Here is a 19,018-nt window from a genome sequence, read left to right as displayed (position 1 = left end):
GAGCTTGGAGGGGAAGGAGACTTCGGACTTAGGGCAGAATTAGGAATCCTGCCACTTAAGCAGCTATGTGACATCAGGCAAGTTCTGCAACCACCACTCTGAGCCTGTTTCCTCTGTAACACAGGGATCGTAAACCATGGCTCCTGGGTTGCTGGGAAGATTCCATGGGTCATATGTGTGGAAGTGCTTTGTAGATTGCAAATCGCTGCCCACCGCAGGGGAGTGAAAGAATGTTCCTTTCCACACCATCCTGTCCCTGAGTTGGCTCTGCAGTGTTCCCGTGGGATGATAGCACTGGGCAGCAGCTGGTAGGAGTCTACATGTGTCTGTGGGGGGTCGACCCACGGGATCAGGTCAGAGCCAAACATCAAGGAGTGATCGGGGTCCACCTTTTAAGACCCTTCCCGTGGTCAGGGCCCTGAGTCTTCAGGCTCCCTTGGGAGTCAGACACGCCTGGATTTAAATCCCAGCTCTGCCCTGACCAGCTCAGGGAGTCAGTCAGTAAATATTTACGTAGCATCCGAAGCCCAGGCCCTGAGGTCAGGGGATACCGTGGTAAACAAGACGCATACAGTCCCTGCTCGTGAAGGGCCCACGCTCTGGGGGGAGACAACACCAAAAAGCCAGTCATACAAGTAATTGTTTGCAGTTGTGATAAATACTATGAAGGGGATGTGGAGACAACTCTGAGACTAGGTAGCAGGGGCCAGACTGTGGCCAGAGGTGCGTGGGGCCGGTGGAGGGTCAGAGAGGGTCTGTCTGATAAAGGTGAGAGAGGGGTCAGACAACGGCCCTTTCCACATTCTTGTCTCTCACCCTCACTCCGCACCCTTCCTGGGTTCCACTTTTGGTCTGGAGAGGGGCGAGAGAGAACTACATGGAAAAAGGCCGGGCTCATTGCTCTGTGTACCTCGTTCATTCATTCATAAGAAATAGTAAATATTTTTTGAAGCATGTCTGTGGGCCACGTGCTGATCCGGGTGTTGGATTGAAAGTGCCTTCGTGGTTCTCACCACCTTCCAGTAGATGGTTTCCTCACCTGTAAAAGAGGGGATGATAATCACACTGATCTCAGGTTTGCAGGGGGCTTAGATGAGATCACCCACAAAAAGTGCTTATTAGCCCATCGTCTGGCAACAGAGAAAGTATCCCCAGAGTGTGAGCTTTTATTGTTGTTGACTCTCTGGTATGATTGTTAAACCTCTGACCTGAGGCACTCTTCGCTTTTTCTTTGCAGCTCTTATCCCAGTAATAATTAAATCAGTTATGATTATGTGATCACTGTTTGTCTACCCGGTCTTTGTGCAAAGTAGGCACTCCGTAAATAATGAGTATATGAATGAATGATGTGACTTCATCTCTGAGCCTCCATTTCTTCATCTGCAAAATGGGGTTATTAATAGCCCCTACCTCACAGGATTTGTATGAAGAATTAAATGAAACGATGCCTGGACAGCTTCCAGCCCAGCGCCTGGCGCGCAGTAGGTGCTCACTAAACCTGAGCTGCGGTGGTCCTTTCCAGGCGCTGTCCACGCCCCGAGGCCTGGGCTCAGGCCGAAGCTGCTCCCCAGCACCCCCAGCTGACAGCCAGCAACCGGCAGAGCCCCCAGGCACGGGGGCCCTCTCTCTCCCAGGTCAGCCGGGTGTGTGCACTGGAGGGAGCACCGAGGGAGCCGGGGGTGGTGTGCGGAGAAGACTGGGCCAGCGGGCAGCGGTTGGGCTGTGGCCACCAGACCATTCAGATCCTCTGTTGCCTGTCTTGTTGTCCACAGAGATCTCCAGTGTGACAGCCCAGGCGGCAGAGCCGAGGGTGAGTGGCCAGGCTTCTCCTGGAGTCCTGAGGATGGGGGCAAGAGGGAAGAGGTCATGCCCTTGATAGGATTTCCTGGCCCTCTGCGTAAGTTTGATCTGGAGTGGCCGCCCCAGTCTGCCGATGGGCTTCCCTCTCAAAGGCAGGCATCCTCTTCTCCCTGAGCCCATAGCCAGCGTCTGGAAGTGGGTGAGCTGTTACTTGGTAGAACTGGGACCCCTGAGGGGTTCATGGTGCATGGGGTAGTTTGGGAAGGGCTGGGAGTCAACGGGACGTTGGGCTTGAAGGGACTCATGGGAGAGGTGCAGGGGTTCACTGAGGACGTGGGAAGCTGAGAAGGTCTTGGGCATTGAGTGAGGGCTCTCTTGCCTGTCCTGCCCGGCAGGTCTTGGTCCCGGCTTCTCGCACCCTCATGTCAGCCCCGGCCCCGCCCGGCGGCCCGCGGAGGACAAGGTCAGGATGCGTGTGAAGCCCCAGGGCCTGGTGGTGACTTCCAGTGCCGTGTGCAGCTCTCCTGACTACCTCCGGGAGCCCAAGTACTACCCCGGCGGCCCCCCTACCCCACGGCCCTTGCTTCCTACCCGGCCCCCTGCCAGCCCACCCGACAAGGCCTTCGCCCACACCTTCTCCGAGAACCCACGCCCACCCCCACGCCGGGACCCCAGCACCCGGCGCCCACCAGTCCTTGCCAAGGGGGACGACCCGCTGCCCCCAAGGGCGGCCCGTCCCGTCTCACAGGCCCGCTGCCCCACACCCGCGGGAGACGGCAACAGCTCCCGACGTCGCTGGGACAACGGGCGGGTGAACCTGCGTCCAGTGGTGCAGCTGATTGACATCATGAAGGACCTGACGCGACTCTCCCAAGACCTGCAGCATAGCGGTGTGCACCTGGACTGCGGTGGCCTCCGACTCAGCCGCCCACCTGCCCCGCCCCCTGGTGACCTTCAGTACAGCTTCTTCTCCTCACCCAGCCTGGCCAACAGCATCCGCAGCCCTGAGGAGCGGGCCACCCCCCATGCTAAGTCCGAGAGGCCCAGCCACCCACTCTATGAGCCTGAGCCCGAGCCTAGGGACAGCCCCCAGCCTGGTCAAGGCCATAGTCCCGGAGCCACGGCCGCGGCCACCGGTCTGCCCCCAGAGCCTGAGCCAGACGGCCCTGATTACTCAGAACTTGCTGACGCCGACATCCTTAGCGAGCTGGCCTCCCTAACTTGCCCCGAGGCCCAGCTGCTGGAGGCCCAGGCCCTCGAGCCACCATCTCCTGAGCCAGAGCCTCAGCTCCTGGACCCCCAGCCCCGCTTCCTGGACCCACAGGCTCTAGAGCCGCTCGGGGAAGCTTTGGAGCTGCCACCCCTGCAACCTCTTGCTGATCCTCTGGGGCTGCCAGGCCTGGCTCTCCAGGCCCTGGATACCCTGCCCGACTCCCTGGAGTCGCAGCTGCTTGACCCTCAGGCACTTGACCCCCTGCCCAAGTTGCTTGATGTCCCTGGCCGCCGTCTGGAGCCTCAGCAGCCCCTGGGGCCCTGCCCACTGGCTGAGCCCTTGCGCCTGGACTTGTGCTCACCCCACGGCCCCCATGGGCCTGAGGGTCACCCCAAGTACGCCTTGCGGCGCACTGATAGGCCAAAGATCCTGTGTCGCCGGCGGAAAGCTGGACGGGGACGCAAGGCAGACGCTGGACCGGAGGGCCGCCTGCTGCCCCTGCCTATGCCCACAGGGCTGGCAGCTGCCCTGGCCGAGCCCCCGCCGCCGCCACCTCCACCACCTCCTGCCCTGCCGGGCCCAGGCCCGGTCCCAGAGCTGGAGCCAGAATCTTCCCAGACTCCAGTAGCCCCTACCCGCAAAGGCAAGTGCCGGGGTGTGCGGCGCATGGTGGTGAAGATGGCCAAAATCCCTGTATCACTGGGGCGGCGGAACAAGACCACATACAAGGTGTCATCCTTGAGCAGCAGCCTCAGTGTGGAGGGCAAGGAGCTGGGCCTGCGCGTGTCAGCCGAGCCCACCCCGCTGCTGAAGATGAAGAACAATGGACGGAACGTGGTGGTGGTCTTCCCGCCCGGGGAGATGCCCATTATTCTTAAGCGTAAACGCGGCCGCCCTCCTAAGAACCTGCTTCTGGGTCCCGGCAAGCCCAAGGAGCCAGCGGTGGTAGCGGCTGAAGCGGCCACCGTGGCAGCGGCCACCATGGCCATGCCAGAGGTGAAGAAACGGCGGCGGCGGAAGCAGAAACTGGCATCTCCCCAGCCATCCTACGCAGCAGACGCCAATGACAGTAAGGCCGAGTACTCTGACGTCCTCGCCAAGCTGGCCTTCCTGAACCGCCAGAGCCAGTGCGCTGGGCGGTGCTCACCCCCCCGCTGCTGGACACCCAGCGAGCCCGAGTCGGTACACCAGGCACCCGACACCCAGAGCATCTCCCACTTCCTGCACCGTGTGCAGGGCTTCCGACGGCGTGGTGGTAAAGCAGGCGGTTTTGGTGGCCGGGGTGGGGGCCATGCAGCCAAGGCAGCCCGATGCTCCTTCAGTGACTTCTTCGAGGGCATCGGCAAGAAAAAGAAAGTGGTGGCAGTGACAGCTGCTGGCGTTGGGGGTCCCAGCCTCACCGAATTGGGGCACCCACGCAAACGGGGCCGGGGGGAGGTGGACGCCATGACTGGGAAGCCCAAGCGCAAGAGGCGGTCCCGGAAGAACGGGACTCTGTTCCCAGAACAGGTGCCTAGTGGCCCAGGCTTTGGGGAGGCAGGCGCCGAGTGGGCCGGGGACAAGGGTGGCGGCTGGGCCCCTCACCATGGGCACCCAGGCGGGCAAGCCGGCCGAAACTGTGGGTTCCAGGGGACCGAGGCCCAGGCCTTTGCCTCCACTGGACTAGAGAGCGGGGCTTCAGGCCGCGGCAGCTACTACAGCACAGGTGCACCTGCGGGTCAGACCGAGCTCAGCCAGGAGCGCCAAAACCTCTTCACCGGCTATTTTCGCTCACTGCTCGATTCGGATGACTCCTCCGACCTCTTAGACTTTGCCCTCTCAGCCTCTCGCCCCGAGTCCCGGAAGGCATCCGGCACCTACGCAGGGCCCCCCACCAGCACCCTGCCCTCCCAGCGGGGCCTGGCCACCTTCCCCAGCCGGGGAGCCAAGGCCAGCCCAGTGGCTGTGGGCAGCAGTGGGGCTGGTGCGGACCCCTCCTTCCAGCCCGTCTTGCCCTCTCGCCAGACCTTCCCACCAGGCCGGGCAGCGAGCTATGGGATAACTCCGGCCACTTCAGACTGCCGGGCAGCCGAGACCTTCCCGAAACTGGCTCCCCCACCTTCAGCTGTGGCCCGCTCACCTACCACCCACCCACCCACCAACACCTACCCACCCCAGTATGGCGGCTACGGGGCTGGACAAAGCGTTTTTGCCCCGGCTAAGCCCTTTACGGGCCAGGACTGTGCTAACAGCAAGGACTGCAGCTTCGCCTACGGCAGCGGCAACAGCCTGCCTGCCTCTCCCAGCAGCGCCCACAGCGCCGGCTACGCCCCACCGCCTACTGGTGGCCCCTGCCTGCCACCCAGCAAAGCCTCCTTCTTCAACAGCTCTGAGGGGGCCCCCTTCTCTGGCTCAGCCCCCACACCCCTGCGCTGTGACAGCCGGGCCAGCACCGTCTCACCCGGCGGCTACATGGTACCCAAGGGCACCACCGCCTCCGCCACCTCTGCTGCCTCTGCCGCCTCCTCCTCCTCCTCCTCCTTCCAGCCCTCGCCTGAAAACTGTCGGCAGTTTGCGGGGGCTTCTCAGTGGCCTTTCCGGCAGGGCTATGGAGGCCTGGACTGGGCCTCGGAGGCCTTCAGTCAGCTCTACAATCCCGGTTTCGACTGCCACGTCAGCGAGCCCAACGTGATCCTGGACATCTCCAACTACACGCCGCAGAAGGTGAAGCAGCAGACGGCCGTGTCCGAGACCTTCTCCGAATCATCCTCCGACAGCACCCAGTTCAATCAACCGGTCGGCGGCGGTTTTCGGCGTGCCAACAGCGAGGCCTCGAGCAGCGAGGGCCAGTCAAGCCTGTCCAGCCTGGAGAAACTAATGATGGACTGGAATGAGGCGTCCTCTGCCCCCGGCTACAACTGGAACCAGAGCGTCCTCTTCCAGAGCAGCTCCAAGCCGGGCCGTGGACGGCGGAAGAAGGTGGACCTGTTCGAGGCCTCACATCTGGGCTTTCCATCGTCCGCCTCGGCCACTGCCTCAGGCTACCCGTCCAAACGGAGCACCGGGCCCCGGCAACCACGAGGTGGACGGGGTGGTGGGGCCTGCTCAGCCAAGAAGGAGCGAGGCGGTGCAGCAGCCAAAGCCAAGTTCATCCCCAAGCCGCAGCCAGTCAACCCCCTGTTCCAGGACAGCCCGGACCTTGGCCTGGACTACTACAGTGGAGACAGCAGCATGTCGCCACTGCCGTCCCAGTCAAGGGCCTTTGGTGTGGGTGAGCGAGACCCTTGTGACTTCATGGGACCCTACTCCATGAACCCGTCCACCCCTTCTGACGGCACCTTCGGCCAAGGCTTCCACTGCGACTCGCCCAGCCTGGGTGCTCCTGAGTTAGACGGCAAGCATTTCCCGCCTCTGGCCCACCCACCCACGGTGTTTGATGCTGGCCTGCAGAAGGCGTACTCACCCACCTGCTCACCCACACTGGGCTTCAAGGAGGAGCTGCGGCCGCCACCCACAAAGCTGGCTGCCTGCGAGCCCCTCAAGCATGGGCTCCAGGGGGCCAGCCTGGGCCACGCAGCTGCAGCCCAGGCCCATCTTAGCTGTCGGGACCTGCCACTGGGCCAGCCCCACTATGACTCCCCCAGCTGCAAGGGCACAGCTTACTGGTACCCGCCAGGCTCAGCTGCCCGCAGCCCGCCCTATGAAGGGAAGGTGGGTACGGGGCTGCTGGCTGACTTCCTGGGCAGGACGGAGGCCGCGTGCCTCAGTGCCCCACACCTGGCTAGCCCGCCGGCCACGCCCAAGGCCGACAAGGAGCCACTGGAGATGGCCCGGCCGCCTGGCCCACCCCGTGGCCCCGCTGCTGCCGCTGCTGGCTATGGCTGCCCACTCCTTAGTGACTTGACCCTGTCCCCTGTGCCGAGGGACTCGCTGCTGCCCCTGCAGGATACCGCCTACAGGTATCCAGGCTTTATGCCGCAGGCGCATCCCGGCCTGGGTGGGGGCCCCAAGAGCGGCTTCCTGGGGCCCATGGCGGAACCTCACCCTGAGGACACATTCACCGTCACCTCCCTGTAGTGCCAACTGAAGTGCCGACTGGACCTCGAGGTTTTGTTCCTGGGTGAGTCTGGGGATGCGGGTGGAGTGGGCGGAGGCCTGGGGGGTGGGAAGGATGAGGACGTTAGAGCTTGGACAAGGGGAAGAGGTGCAGTGATGAGCAGGAAGGATTTAAGGACAAGCTCAGGGACCCGATAATAGGAAGTTGGGATTCAGGAAGGAGTCTGGGATTAGGTGTTGGGGACGGTCTTCAGGAAGGGATGGGGTGCTTAGGTGGGGAACCCAGCAAGAGGCTTGGACGTTGAGTTACTGAAATGGTTGGAGAACCCTGGACTGGATGTGGCCATCTGGTTTGGTTCATCAAATGTTTATCTTCCTTGTCCAGGCCAGCTCCTAGGCGGGCACTGCCTGAGTCCCAGGAAATACCTACCACTTGACCTCTCGCAAGGGAGGGCATGTGCAGGGCCCTGTGGGAGATGAGGGAAAGGTGAAGCAGGGTGATAATTAACTGCCAGGGCCCATCCAGGGTACGGCCCCTGCCAGCCTCCCACACTTCTCTAGGAGCTTCATTTAGTCCGAGATGCAGTCTGGCAGGGGTCAGGCCGAGGGTGTGGTCACTATGTCCTGGTCACACTCTGCGAGGGCTTTTTACAGAATGGCCTGAAGTGTCTTTCCTGGTCCCTCGGGGTGCACCCAGAGATTATTTGTCAATATCTTCGACCTGAGGTGGGCTCAGAGTGGTCAGAGGCAGGCGGGCTAGGGATCCAGGAGTGGAGAAAGGTTGCTGGGATCCTGCTGTGCCTGACCACCCGCACCCAGTGGGTCTATCCCCGGGCAGGATATTTCCTGACCAGTCCCTTTCCGGAAGCCGAATGCTTTTCCAAGAGTTCTGCTAAATTTCGCTAGATGTTTAGGCACCGTGTCCTCATTAGGTGGAGTCAAAAATTTTAGTATTCTTAAGATTTTGTTTAAGAAAAGGAAAATAAACGAGGGGGAAATGCCTCCAAAATGGTAAAAAGAGACAGGGTTGGAAGAGTCATTTTCTTGAAGCACAACCAGCTCCAGAAAGACAGCCACAGCTGGTCCATCAGATCTTCACTGTTTGGACAACAGACCCGTCACCAAAGTGGCTCAGATGTGGTAGGTGGTGGGGAAGGGGACTGGGGGCCTGTCTCAGCCCTTCACCCTCCACCTCTGCTGCCACCGCAGCCTCCTGGGAGTGTCTCTTCCTGGAGGAGGAATAGCAGGGCTCCTGGAAAGTCCCATCCCTGCTCTGGGGAGGCCATTCGAGGCCAGGGTGACTCAGGGTCCTGAAGTTGTGTCAGTGGAAACTTATTATTCCCTTTCTGCCTGACCCCACGTCCCTTGGTGCCCAGAGGTGGCAAAGGGCAGCACGTGGGAGTCAGGCGGCCTGGAGAAGGACCGTTCCCCAATTGGCCATCAACTTGCTGTATGCCCTTGACCACGCTTTTACTCCCTCCAGCTCTGGGCCTCTGTTTCCCCATCTGTTCAAGAAATTTGACTTTGATCATCTTTTAGGTGTTCCAACTCTGCATGGCATAGACAGTGGACCAACCTTTTTTTTTTTTTTTTTTTTTTTGGCAGCATAGTTTCCTCCTAATGAAGCCAGGCCAAGATTAAAATGGCCTTCCATTCCCCATGCGTCTCACTGCAAGCAGCAGTGCTGCAGATCTGAAGCAGGCCAGGGAGAAGCTGCTTAGGGTTTAAAATGTCAAACTCTTGATCCTTCTCACTGGAGGGGAGATGTCTCACGGATAATCCAGAAATGTGAAATAATCCAAAAACCGTTCCTCCTGGGCTCTGGGTGGGAAAATAAATGAATGTGGGGGCTGGGTGTTTGAGCAGGTCACAGCTCAGTGAGATACATAATGGAGCCATCCAGTGAGGCCTGAACACAGGAGGAACTGGGATGCCATCCAGCCCCACATTCTGGCCACGCTCCCTACTCAGGGCTGGGAGTTGACAGCACTGTCCTCAGACTGATGCATTCAGTTGCTCCAGAGACATCTGTCCAGCACCCACTGTGACCCAGGCATGGGGGCTGGGGGGCACCACAGTGAACACCACAGAGGAGGTCCTGGTCCTCAGGGGGCTTCCAGTTTAGAAAGAAGGACATTTGATAATCATTTGGTAACGATTGCTGTACAAAGGACTGCAAAAGAGGAAAAGGTAGGAGGCCGTGGGAGCCTGCAGCAGGCTGACCAGATCCTGAAGCTGATGCCTGAAGGGGCATCAGCTAGACAGGGAGTGGGAAGAACATTCTGGGCAGGGGAAACAGCGATGGGTAAAGCCCTGGGGTAGGAAGGAGCTCAGATTTGAAAAACTGATAGGAGAACAGTAACACTGACTGAGCAGGCAGGGCAGGCAGGGCATTGGAAGGAGTTTGAACTATATTCCAAGACCAGTGGGAACCACTGAGGAGTTCTCCGCCAGAAGGCTCCCCCCACCTCAGCCCCGCACCCCCCCCCCCCCCCCACCGAGCAAGTATCAGAAGTAGTGGTTCAGCTCAGCCTCACATCTTGAGCCCCTCGATGCCCGTCCCAGTACCAGGCATAGGGGAAGCAAAGCAGACACGGCTCCTGTCCTCAGAGCTCAGCATCCACCCCAGGAAGCTAAAACCAGTACCTGGTGGAAAGTGGCAGGTGCCCAGACGTAGGGAGAAACAAAGCTTATGTACCAGGAAGGTGGGTGTTAGGGTCAGAATTCATCTTTCAGAACTTCTGGTAAAAAAAGGGACACATATCTGTGCTGGGGCCTTCATGCACTGCTGCCTCGCTGACCCTTCACAGCAGGCCAGGAAATGGTTGCACCCTCCCCCTGGCACCCCATCAGAGAATCGAGGAAGCAGGTGCAGCTCTGAACCTTGCCAGGGTATCCACAGTTAGTGAATGGTGTAGTCAGGATTTGAACTCAGTATTGCTTCCCCAGAACCTGGGTACCCTGCCATGCCACTCCCCCTCCAGCCCATGCCACTGACTCACCATCCACCAAATGACAGATTGGACACTCCCTACAAATGTTTCTGGGTCTGACATTTTAAATGGATTTTGAGGTTCTATGGAAGCATTTGAACTTGACCTTGAAAAATAGGCAGGATTTGGACAGCCAGAGACTTGGGGGGGGGGGGAGGGCATTCCAGGCAGAGGGAACTGTGGGCAAGGGGAGGTCACACCCCACTGTGAGTTAGAAGAGGAAAGCTCAGGGGAGCCAGAGTTGGAAATGTGGGACCCCCTTGGTCAGAGAACTGAGCTGGTGGGACAGAGAGGGAAGGGGTAGGGGGTGGGGAGCGCTTGGGCCCCATCTCCAGTCCCTTAGATGGAAAGCAGAGCCAGGGAGCCTGACTCCACACTGGGCCCTCATGACTGAAGATCAGCCCTACCTAGACCCTGGGGATGGGGATGGGATCAGGAAGGGCCCTCCAAGGTGCTCAGGAATGTCAAGTCTCCCTGTCCTCCCTATTCCCTCTCAGGCCTGGACCTGAGGCCAAGAGAAATGTCACAGGTCTTCCAAGGTTACACCAGCCTGGGGCCTGACCAGAGCAGGAAGCAGTTTCCAACCAAGGCCACTAAGCCAGCCAGGGTCAGGAGGCATGCCCGGACCTGGGCCAGGCCCCGGCTGTTCTGTGCTTTGTCTCTCTGTGTCTTGAAACCTCAAGAGGTCGCTTGATCTTGCCTCCGGCTCTGAGCAAGAAGCCCTCACGTCTGGGGTCAGCCATCTCTCCCCGGCCTCTTGCGAGCTCTTTTTTCACACTGTCCTCCCTCCCATCCTATCTCTTGCCTCTCGCACAGCCATTTTCAGGCCAGGCCTTCTCATTCTGAGCCCTCATTTCCTGGAAATATAATCTCTCTGTGAACATGCCCTCTCATGCTCCTCCTCCCCCATTTCCCCACATCCCTGTGGACCCGGAAGAACCTGAGGGGGTGAGGCCCTGAAACGGGAGGATCGTGGCAAGGAGCATGCGTGTAGGTGCAGACCAGCCTCCGTGCAGGGCCTGGTTCCATCCCTTACCAGTTATGTGACCTGGTGAGTCACATCACCTTGCTGCATATCTTGTAGAATTAATGAGATTACCCCTGAAGCCCTTAGCCCGGTCCCTGGCACACAATAGGCACGTAGCCAGTGGTTGGTAAATGAGTGGATAAATGCCTCCCACCGGCTGAATTCTGTCACCCAGTCTATGTGACACACACACACACCTCTGACCCTTTCCTCCTTGCTCCGGACTTTGTAGCCAGGCTTCCTTCACCTGCTGTCCCTGCTGTCTCCTAGGAAGGATTTTGTATCTAGTGTGGGTTTGGGGCCTTTGGTGGGAGGCTGTGAAACAAACACCACCTAGTTTTTGGCCGATTCGTCCCTGGAGAGGGGAGTGGTGCAGAGACAAGGTAAGTCACAGGCTCCACCCCAAGGCCTCTGAAGCCTGATGGGCAACGGGACCCAGACTTCTAAATGACCCAGGTCAGCTAGACACGCTTCCCATGCGGTTCTTCGCACCAGTCCCCTCTCTCAGTGCAGATCATCTGAAAAAGATAGCCTTGTGACTTTGTAATACATCGTGGTTTTTTTTTCTCCCAGCAGATTTTCCATCTTTGTCATCATGACTTTTGCTGCCATAGTGCCCTCTATGCTAGAGGGCAAGGGGACGTAGGTTAATTCTGTGTTCAACACACACGAGCCAGCCACACCTGCCCTGGGCCAGGTATTGCATCTGGTGCTGAGGATACCACTGAACAAGACAAGCAATGTCCTGCCCTCATGGAGTTTACAGCCTATAAACAGGTGTTCATTGAAAGCCTCCATGTGGGCATCACTCTCCAGGGCAAGGACTGAAACAGTCCCACCGGATATACCAGGGGCCGCCCTCCTGATCCGTGAGCAGGGCGAGCAGCAAGAGCTTCCTGGAGGCAGAAAATGGGTCTTGAACAAATTTCAGGCTCCAGAAGCTGTAGCCTTGGGTCAGTGCAACCAGTGCCTGCCACATCTCTGCCCTAAGTCCTGCCCCCAGCCCGAGTGCATTCTCCCCTTTGTGGCCACCAAAGTGCTTGCTCAGCATTTCTGGATGCATGGTGTCTGGAGCCCCCTCCCCGCCAAATATTTACTGGATGAATTAATTCAAGTACATTTGCTCCTGTGACTCCGTTGCTTAACATCTTTTGATTGCATCCTCTCCACTCTTACAAAATAAAGGCCCAGCTACCTAGCCTGGTATTCCAGGTAGTCAGGTTTTTTTCATCTCTGACCCCCTCACACACTCTCCCTTTCCAGCCCTAGAATGTGGAATTAGGAGGGAGCTTTCCGGGGCAGCCTTTCCCCAGGGTACCCTGTGCCTTTCCTCTGGCTGTCCCTGGCCTGGGCTGCCCTTTCCTGCCTACCATCCATCTCCCACCTGTCAGTTCCTATCTTTCATTCAGACATCACCTCCTCCAAGAAGTGTTCCAGGATCCTTCCCAGGCGCACTTAATCTCTAGCCTTTTATGCATCCATGACAGCCCTTCCTGGGAATGTCCTCCTTATCACGTCCTCATCGGCTCCTTTAGACTGGCTGCTCGTCTCTGTGCATGTTCCCTGCCTTCCCTGATGTCTCATCGTGCCTGGGACATTGTTTTTTGCCTTGAGTCAAAGAGGAGCATGTACAAAGCAAAACAAAACAAAAACCAAAGAGGAGCATGTAGACCATAGAGAATTGAGGGAGGGAAAGGTGAGCACTGGGAGTCGGTAGGAGACCATCTCTCTCCCCCTTGCTGTCCTCACATAGGTTCCTAAGATGGGGCAGGGGAGGGGTGTATGAATAAACCAGTCTGAACTCTGCAGGCTAACTAGGTTTTTGGAGTTCTCCAAGTACAACCCCACCCAGTTTACAGACAGGGAGGGGGACTCGCCCAAAGACACAACAGCCACCCTAGCAGGAAACATGGAATGACAGAGCCAGGAGGGGCCCTTGGGGATCACTCGGTCACGTGCCCAACATATACACATCGCTAGTGCCCGCCTGCGGAGTCACCTCTGATCAGGAAGGCAGAGAGTACGGGTGTTGGGTATAGAGCCTCCTAGGACTGGTAAGCAGTGTGCAGCAGCAAGGTGGGAGATACACACAAGCTTGGTGGGTGACCATGGATACGAACCCTATTTGGTCCCCATAGCCTCCCCCTCTATGCCCAGCAGTAGAGGAAGTGGGGAAAGATCCCTAAGGAGAGAATGGCTGGCAGAGCCAGAATTTAAGGAGTGCCTATGGTCACTAGTGGACACAGATTTTGAAAAAAATGTTCTGGAGTGGGGAGGAGAGCCACACCCACACCCTATAGCCAGTCCATCCCGCCAGACTGTCTCCCATCTGTCAAGTGTGGTCTGAGCCCCAGGGAAGCAGTATCCTCTCTACATTTGAGGGACTCGCAGGCCTGACTTTGCCTGAAGATGTCAGAGGGGTTGCCTTTGGGCAACTGTGGTTTGCCTCTAACCCCTTTTCTTTGGGGCCTGAAGATCTCTTCCATTACCTATTCAACCCCCAATTTTACATAGAAACTGAAGCCCAGAGAGGGAAAGGGCTTGCCCTGGGTCACACAGCAAATCAGTCTCTCAAACTTCCATGCATTCTGTGTGCCTTCTGCTCCACTGCCTTGTTTGGTGTTGAGACCCCCTCCTGGAGGGCAGAGACCAGAAGCGGGGGGGGGGGGGGGGGGGTTAGACCAGGGCTCACAGCCTGGGAGTTAGTTCGTGTGAATACATGTCTGCTGGTTGCTTAAACGAAAACACAAAACATGTGCTCCTTTGCGGGGAAGAGTAGCCTGGACAGCCTGATATCTGCATGATCTGCAGCACTGTGAATCCCTGCTCTGCTATCCCTCCATGCTCCCAGTGCCAGCCCCTACTGACCGGCAGAGACCATTTCATGCCTTGGCACCTCGGACTCCAGTAAAACTGCTGGAGCGCGAGGACTCAGTGGAACGTGGTTCTGCAGTTGTTCAGTATGGAGGCACTAAAAGGTTAAGTCTCATGAACAATGGCTGGTGTCCTGGGGCGCCAGGTGCATGCTGGCACTGGGGATGTAGAGGCACCACACACAGGTCTCTGCCCTGGAGGAGCGTGGAAGGGAATGACAAGTGCACCAGTAGCTATGGTAACAGGGTGGTCTAAGGAGGCGTCCTGGAGATGTGCAAGACCTGAGCTGGACCTTGACATGCTGATTGGACTTACACTGGTCGTCGCTCTGGCATTGGGTCGGCACATACTCTTGACGCCGGCATGTGCTGGGCGCTGCGCTCAGCAGTGAGTTGAAGAGCCATAGTCCCTCCTGCCAAAGCTGGGTTGGGTGCCCCCTCTGTGCTCCCTGAACCCCCACCCCCAACCCCACCAACGGCTGCCTTTAGCACAGCCCCCATCTCCCGACATTTGTAAATTGCCTGCTTTGGGGGTCGGCTTTGCTTCAGTCTCTGCTCTGCTCTGCTCAGATCTGTCTCCTCTGCCTTGTCCCCAGTGCCCAGCACAGGGCTGCCTGGCATGGCAGCATTCGTTTTGTTTTGTAGAAGTCAGGGTTCTACATGGCTACAGCATCCTCCCTTCTCCTCGCTCAGGAACCTCTGGTTTTGATTCTCTCCCCATCCCCCAGATTCTGGCCCAGTCCCGAAAGCTGGGGAGGGCAGAGGGAGGAGGAAGGTGAGACAGCGAGGGCTGAGCCGAGGGGTGAGAAAGCCTCCCTGCTGCCTGGCCGCCGGCACCACGGGAATGGTTCTGGCAGGAGCTGCCTGCTGGGCTGAGATCACCATGGAGACCTGGCTTGGAGAGGGTCACTGGCAGTGGCTAAGGGCCGGAGGGGGCGGGGGTGACAGGGATTTGTGCAGAGGCTCCCAGCCTGCCCCGGGGCCCTTAGGGGGAGCAGAGAAGACTGGGGTTTGGTATGGTCCACTTGCTGAGTGGTTTGGAGCAGCTGGTCCTGAATCTCCCCCTCACTTGTCACCCCAGCACACTATACCCGTCTCCCCAACGGCGGTTCCTCAGCTTGCCAGCTGTTCCTCAACTGCAGCAAGGCTGCCCTACAGATAGGTACCCCCAGGCCCCAGCTGAACCCACCCGTTCCCCCAGATACGGTAGTCCTGTGCCCTCGTGGATGCCCTGCTTATCCCTACAGCTGTTCCTGTTTGCCACCCTAACTGGAGAACTGACATCCATTCCCAGCAGCACCCCCTGCCCCAAGAGCTGCTCTCCCACCGTTCACCCTAGTTCTAACACAGCTGCCCCCTGACAGGCGCACCCCGTCCCCCTGCGGCTGATCCACCACCCTCCCTCACTGCAGGGGACCTGACGGCTTCACGGGCTGCAGCTCCTGCCCTTCCCCTCCCGCCTCTGCTTGCTGCCTGCCTGGGTGATACACCGGGATGGGGGCTGCCCCAGCCTTGTGAGAGCCCACCTGGCTCCCCTGGCCCTGGGGGGAGTCCTGGCAAGTCCAGCCTCAGGACAAAAGTCTTCCCCAGGGCCGACTGCCCAGCAGACAGCAGCCGAGGCTGAGCAGAATTTAAATGTGGCCCTGTTGCGAAGGGAAGCCAAGAAAGGACAAGGGAGGAAAGGCTTTCTGTGGCCGCCTGTTTCCTGCAGGGGTGGGGGAGGGAGGACGGCCCGCTGAGGGGTCTTAGAAGGCAGTTTTAGAACCCCCCACCCCTTATTTCTGATGGGATGGGTCACTCACCAAGTGTGGGATGGGAATTTCAGGGCTCTGCGAGGAGGCCCCCAGAACTCAGAAAGTGCCAGGCTAACGACTGCCGGTCTTGAGAATAACCCAGCCCATCCCTGTCCCTCTGGGCATCTTCCCACTTAGCCCCAGCAAAACCTTGGGTTCTGAATGGGGAAGTCTGGAGAAGGGGTACTTCAGACCTCCAATGTCTAGTGATCGTAGAGACTGGGAACTTGGGAGTTTCTGAGCCTCAGGAGGGCGAGGGGTACAGCCAAACACTGATGGTATTGTGCTGGGCAATTTCTTTATTCCTTTATTCAGACAGACTTCCTCCTCACCTCGAGCCTCTGTAAGGAACAGAATAGCATTGGGGGGGGGGGGCTGAGAAAGGGTTGGAATTAGAAGAAACGAAAGTGCACGGGTGTGCAGTTCACACCTGTGCTGTGCTCAAGCCCCGTCTTCCCCACCGTGTCCTTCCTCAGAACAGAATTCCTAAACTCATTGTTGGACGAGGAAACTGAGGCTTGGGGCACCTAGCTGGCCCAGGTCCCAGGAAAATAATAACGACTTGTAATTAGGATCCTTTATTATGTTTTATGTACCAGGGTTAATCTACCTTAAACCACTGAGTCCTCCCAGCAAACACATGGGCTGGTTTCATTATCCCCTTTTTTACAGATGAGCAAACTGAGGCTCCTAGAGATTCACCGACTTGCTCAACGTTATAGAGCTATCCGGTAGTAGTGCTAGCATTTGAACTTGGTTGTGTCTGACTCAGGAGCCCAAGTTCTTAACCAACTGCACTGCCTGGAGCCCTGACTCCTCTCCTTTACCTCTCAGTGGTACGGGCCTTAGATACGAACCTATTTTACAGATGGGGAAACTGAGTTCAGAGAAGGCCAGAAGCAGTCATTGTCGCCGGGGCGGTGGGGGCGGGGGTACTCTTTGGAGTTTTCTGGGAGAAGGAACGATGTCATTAGCTTCTCCCAGGATGCTGGTAGGAAGTGGGTGGGGGGTCCCACTCTTAACATCCCTGTTCTCAGAATTCCATGTCTGTGCCTACAGCTGACTTCTGCCTCTTTTGTGTTTCTTTGCAGCTTTCAGAAAACCAACGCCAAGACCCCTCCCAGCGTCCACATTGTCCTCCGGCAGGAGCGCCTGCCCCTCTGCCTCCCGCCCCACCCCCCCGGTACCCCTTGCACTCCCACATCCCCCCACCTCTCCCTGCCCATCTCCTCCACGCAGAAGCCGAAGGTGAGCCCTTTCTGCACAAAACCAGCAATTGTAAATACTTTTTAAAAATGTACAAAACTTAAAAACAAAACACAGTTTTAGAAAAAGACAAAAAAAAAAGAGAGAGAGAGAGAGAGAGCGAGCGTGTGCAAGAGGTTGCGAGCGGGGCCCCGAGGTGTCCAGAGCCCCTGCAAGTATGCACTGAGAAATTTATCTACAGGTCGTTTGACAAAAATGAACAATATCCTATTTATTGTATATACTGTTTTATTATAAATCGTGGATTGTATATTGCATTCTGTAAACCTGCTGTGGTCCCGTGGTGTGCAAATTCGCATGGTAGGGGGGAGGGAGAAGAACCTCTTGCGGGAGCTTTTTTTTTTTTTTCTTTCTTTCTTATTTTTCACTCTTTTGGGTTTTCTCTTCTGTTGTTGTTGTTGTTTTCTGTTTTGGCAGGACACACCCAAAGATCCAAGTTTGTATTAAAAAGAAATGAAAAAAAGCAAAAAAAAAAAAAAAAAAAAGCCACCTTGTGTCTTGTGAAAGGGGGTGAGTGAGGGTGGATGGAATTGGAAGAGGCATGGCCGCGTTTTGTCAGGCACTGGTTCCCCAAAGTTGAAATACCTTCATGTGTCCCCTCCCTCTGAGTTCTCCCTTCTGCCTGGGATCAGAGTCAGCTTTGCATCTGGGAACCGCCCCCAGACCCCACTCCCGGATTACCGCCCAGGCCCTGGGTCTCCCTTGCCCCTGGGGTTCCCCAGCCAGCTCCATAGGGCTTCGTGGTCCCTGGTCCATGCATTATGTCCCAGATCCAGGCATTCTGCCTGGTCTTGGTCCTGGGTCTCCCCTGATCCTGAGACCTGTATTCTGTCCCATGCATCAGGACCCCAAAGTACAGGGATGCTTGCCTCTAGGATCCCGTGTTCTCCCCCCAAGTCCTAGGTTTCCTCTCCCTGATGGATCCCTGTTATGAATCAGGTCTTGGGTCTCTCTGCTTCTGGACCCTTTCATTCCATCCTAGATCCCAGGTCTCCTGACTCTAGTCCCTTCATTTGTACTATGTCACCCCAGCCTTTGGGCCCTACAGTTCTACCCTGGTTCAGGGACACCTGTCTTTGAGATACACATTCCATCCTAAACCCAAGAACCCTTGTGGGACACACCCCTTCCCCACAAAGACTGGAGTACGCTTGCTTGCGTATCTCCCATTCACCCCAGGTCTTGGGTCTCCTTGGTCTCCGGGCCCCCCATTTTGCCCCAACACACCTGCATTTGCACACCTGTGCAAATTCCAAAGTTTGACTAAGCCAGTAACCCTGATACTTTTTTTTTTTTTTTAAGTTTATTTATTTTGAGAGATACAGAGACAATGTGAGCAGGGGAGAGGCAGAGAGGGAGGGAGAGAGAGAGAGAGCGAGAATCCCAAGCAGGCTCCATGCTGCCAGTGCAAAGCCAGATGCAGGGCTTGAACTCAGGAAACTGTGAGATCACGACCTGAGCCAAAACCAAGAGTTGGACACTCAACCAACTGAGCCCCCCAGGCACCCCAACCCTGATATTTCTGCCTTTCTCTCTCCACCCTGAACCCCAAATCCCAGGTCTGTTTCCTCCCAGCTTTTATAAATTTTGTATAAAGAAAACCCATTTCTGGCCTATTTCTGGTGGGCCTGGAAAGGCTAAATTGTTCCCCACTCCCTGACTTTGGGGAGCACTTGGCTGTCCTTGACCGCTTTGGGCTGCCTGGTCTTTAGCAGACCGCTTTTCCCATGGATCCACTTCACGCTGAAGTTCTGTGGAACGTGGCTCTCTGTGTGTCTCCCGCTGAAGATCAAGGAGATCCCAAGGGATGGGCTCCAAATGGCCCAACCCGCAAGGCTCAGGTCTTGAGAGAGTCTGAGGAACCCTTGGTGTGAGGGGGAGAGAGACCCCCAGCTTCTGGGGACGCCTGTCTGGAGGAGGAGGCCAGAGGATTCAGATGGGGCAGGTAAAACAGTCCCCTAAAAAAAAAAGTCCCCTAAAACGGCAGCCTCTGTGCTGGATGTGAGGTTTAGCCACCC

The 19,018-nt window shown here is 57.3% G+C and overlaps 1 protein-coding gene across 8 annotated transcripts in view; it reads left to right on the top strand.

Annotated features, from left to right (window-relative positions):
• AHDC1 (AT-hook DNA binding motif containing 1) overlaps positions 1–17,485 on the top strand; it is a 64,235-nt gene extending 46,750 nt beyond the window's left edge. For 6 of the 8 annotated variants that reach the window (XM_030325184.1, XM_030325182.1, XM_030325183.1 and 3 more), the window contains 4 exons: positions 1,523–1,634; positions 1,773–1,810; positions 2,196–7,112; positions 16,826–17,485. In XM_030325184.1, coding sequence (XP_030181044.1) covers positions 2,270–7,069 — 4,800 coding nt within the window. In that variant the 5' untranslated portion in view covers positions 1,523–1,634; positions 1,773–1,810; positions 2,196–2,269 and the 3' untranslated portion in view covers positions 7,070–7,112; positions 16,826–17,485. Of the gene's footprint in view, positions 1–1,403; positions 1,635–1,772; positions 1,811–2,195; positions 7,113–16,825 lie in introns of all 8 variants that reach the window. The other 2 variants (XM_030325186.1, XM_030325185.1) reach the window with 2 other exon arrangements.
• Positions 17,486–19,018: the final 1,533 nt, after the last annotated feature.

The sequence above is a fragment of the Lynx canadensis genome, chromosome C1, assembly GCF_007474595.2.
Source record: "Lynx canadensis isolate LIC74 chromosome C1, mLynCan4.pri.v2, whole genome shotgun sequence".
Classification (NCBI taxonomy): Eukaryota; Metazoa; Chordata; class Mammalia; order Carnivora; family Felidae; genus Lynx; species Lynx canadensis.
The sequence above is the reverse complement of the archived record's forward strand: the minus strand, read 5'-3'. Positions and strand labels throughout refer to the sequence as shown.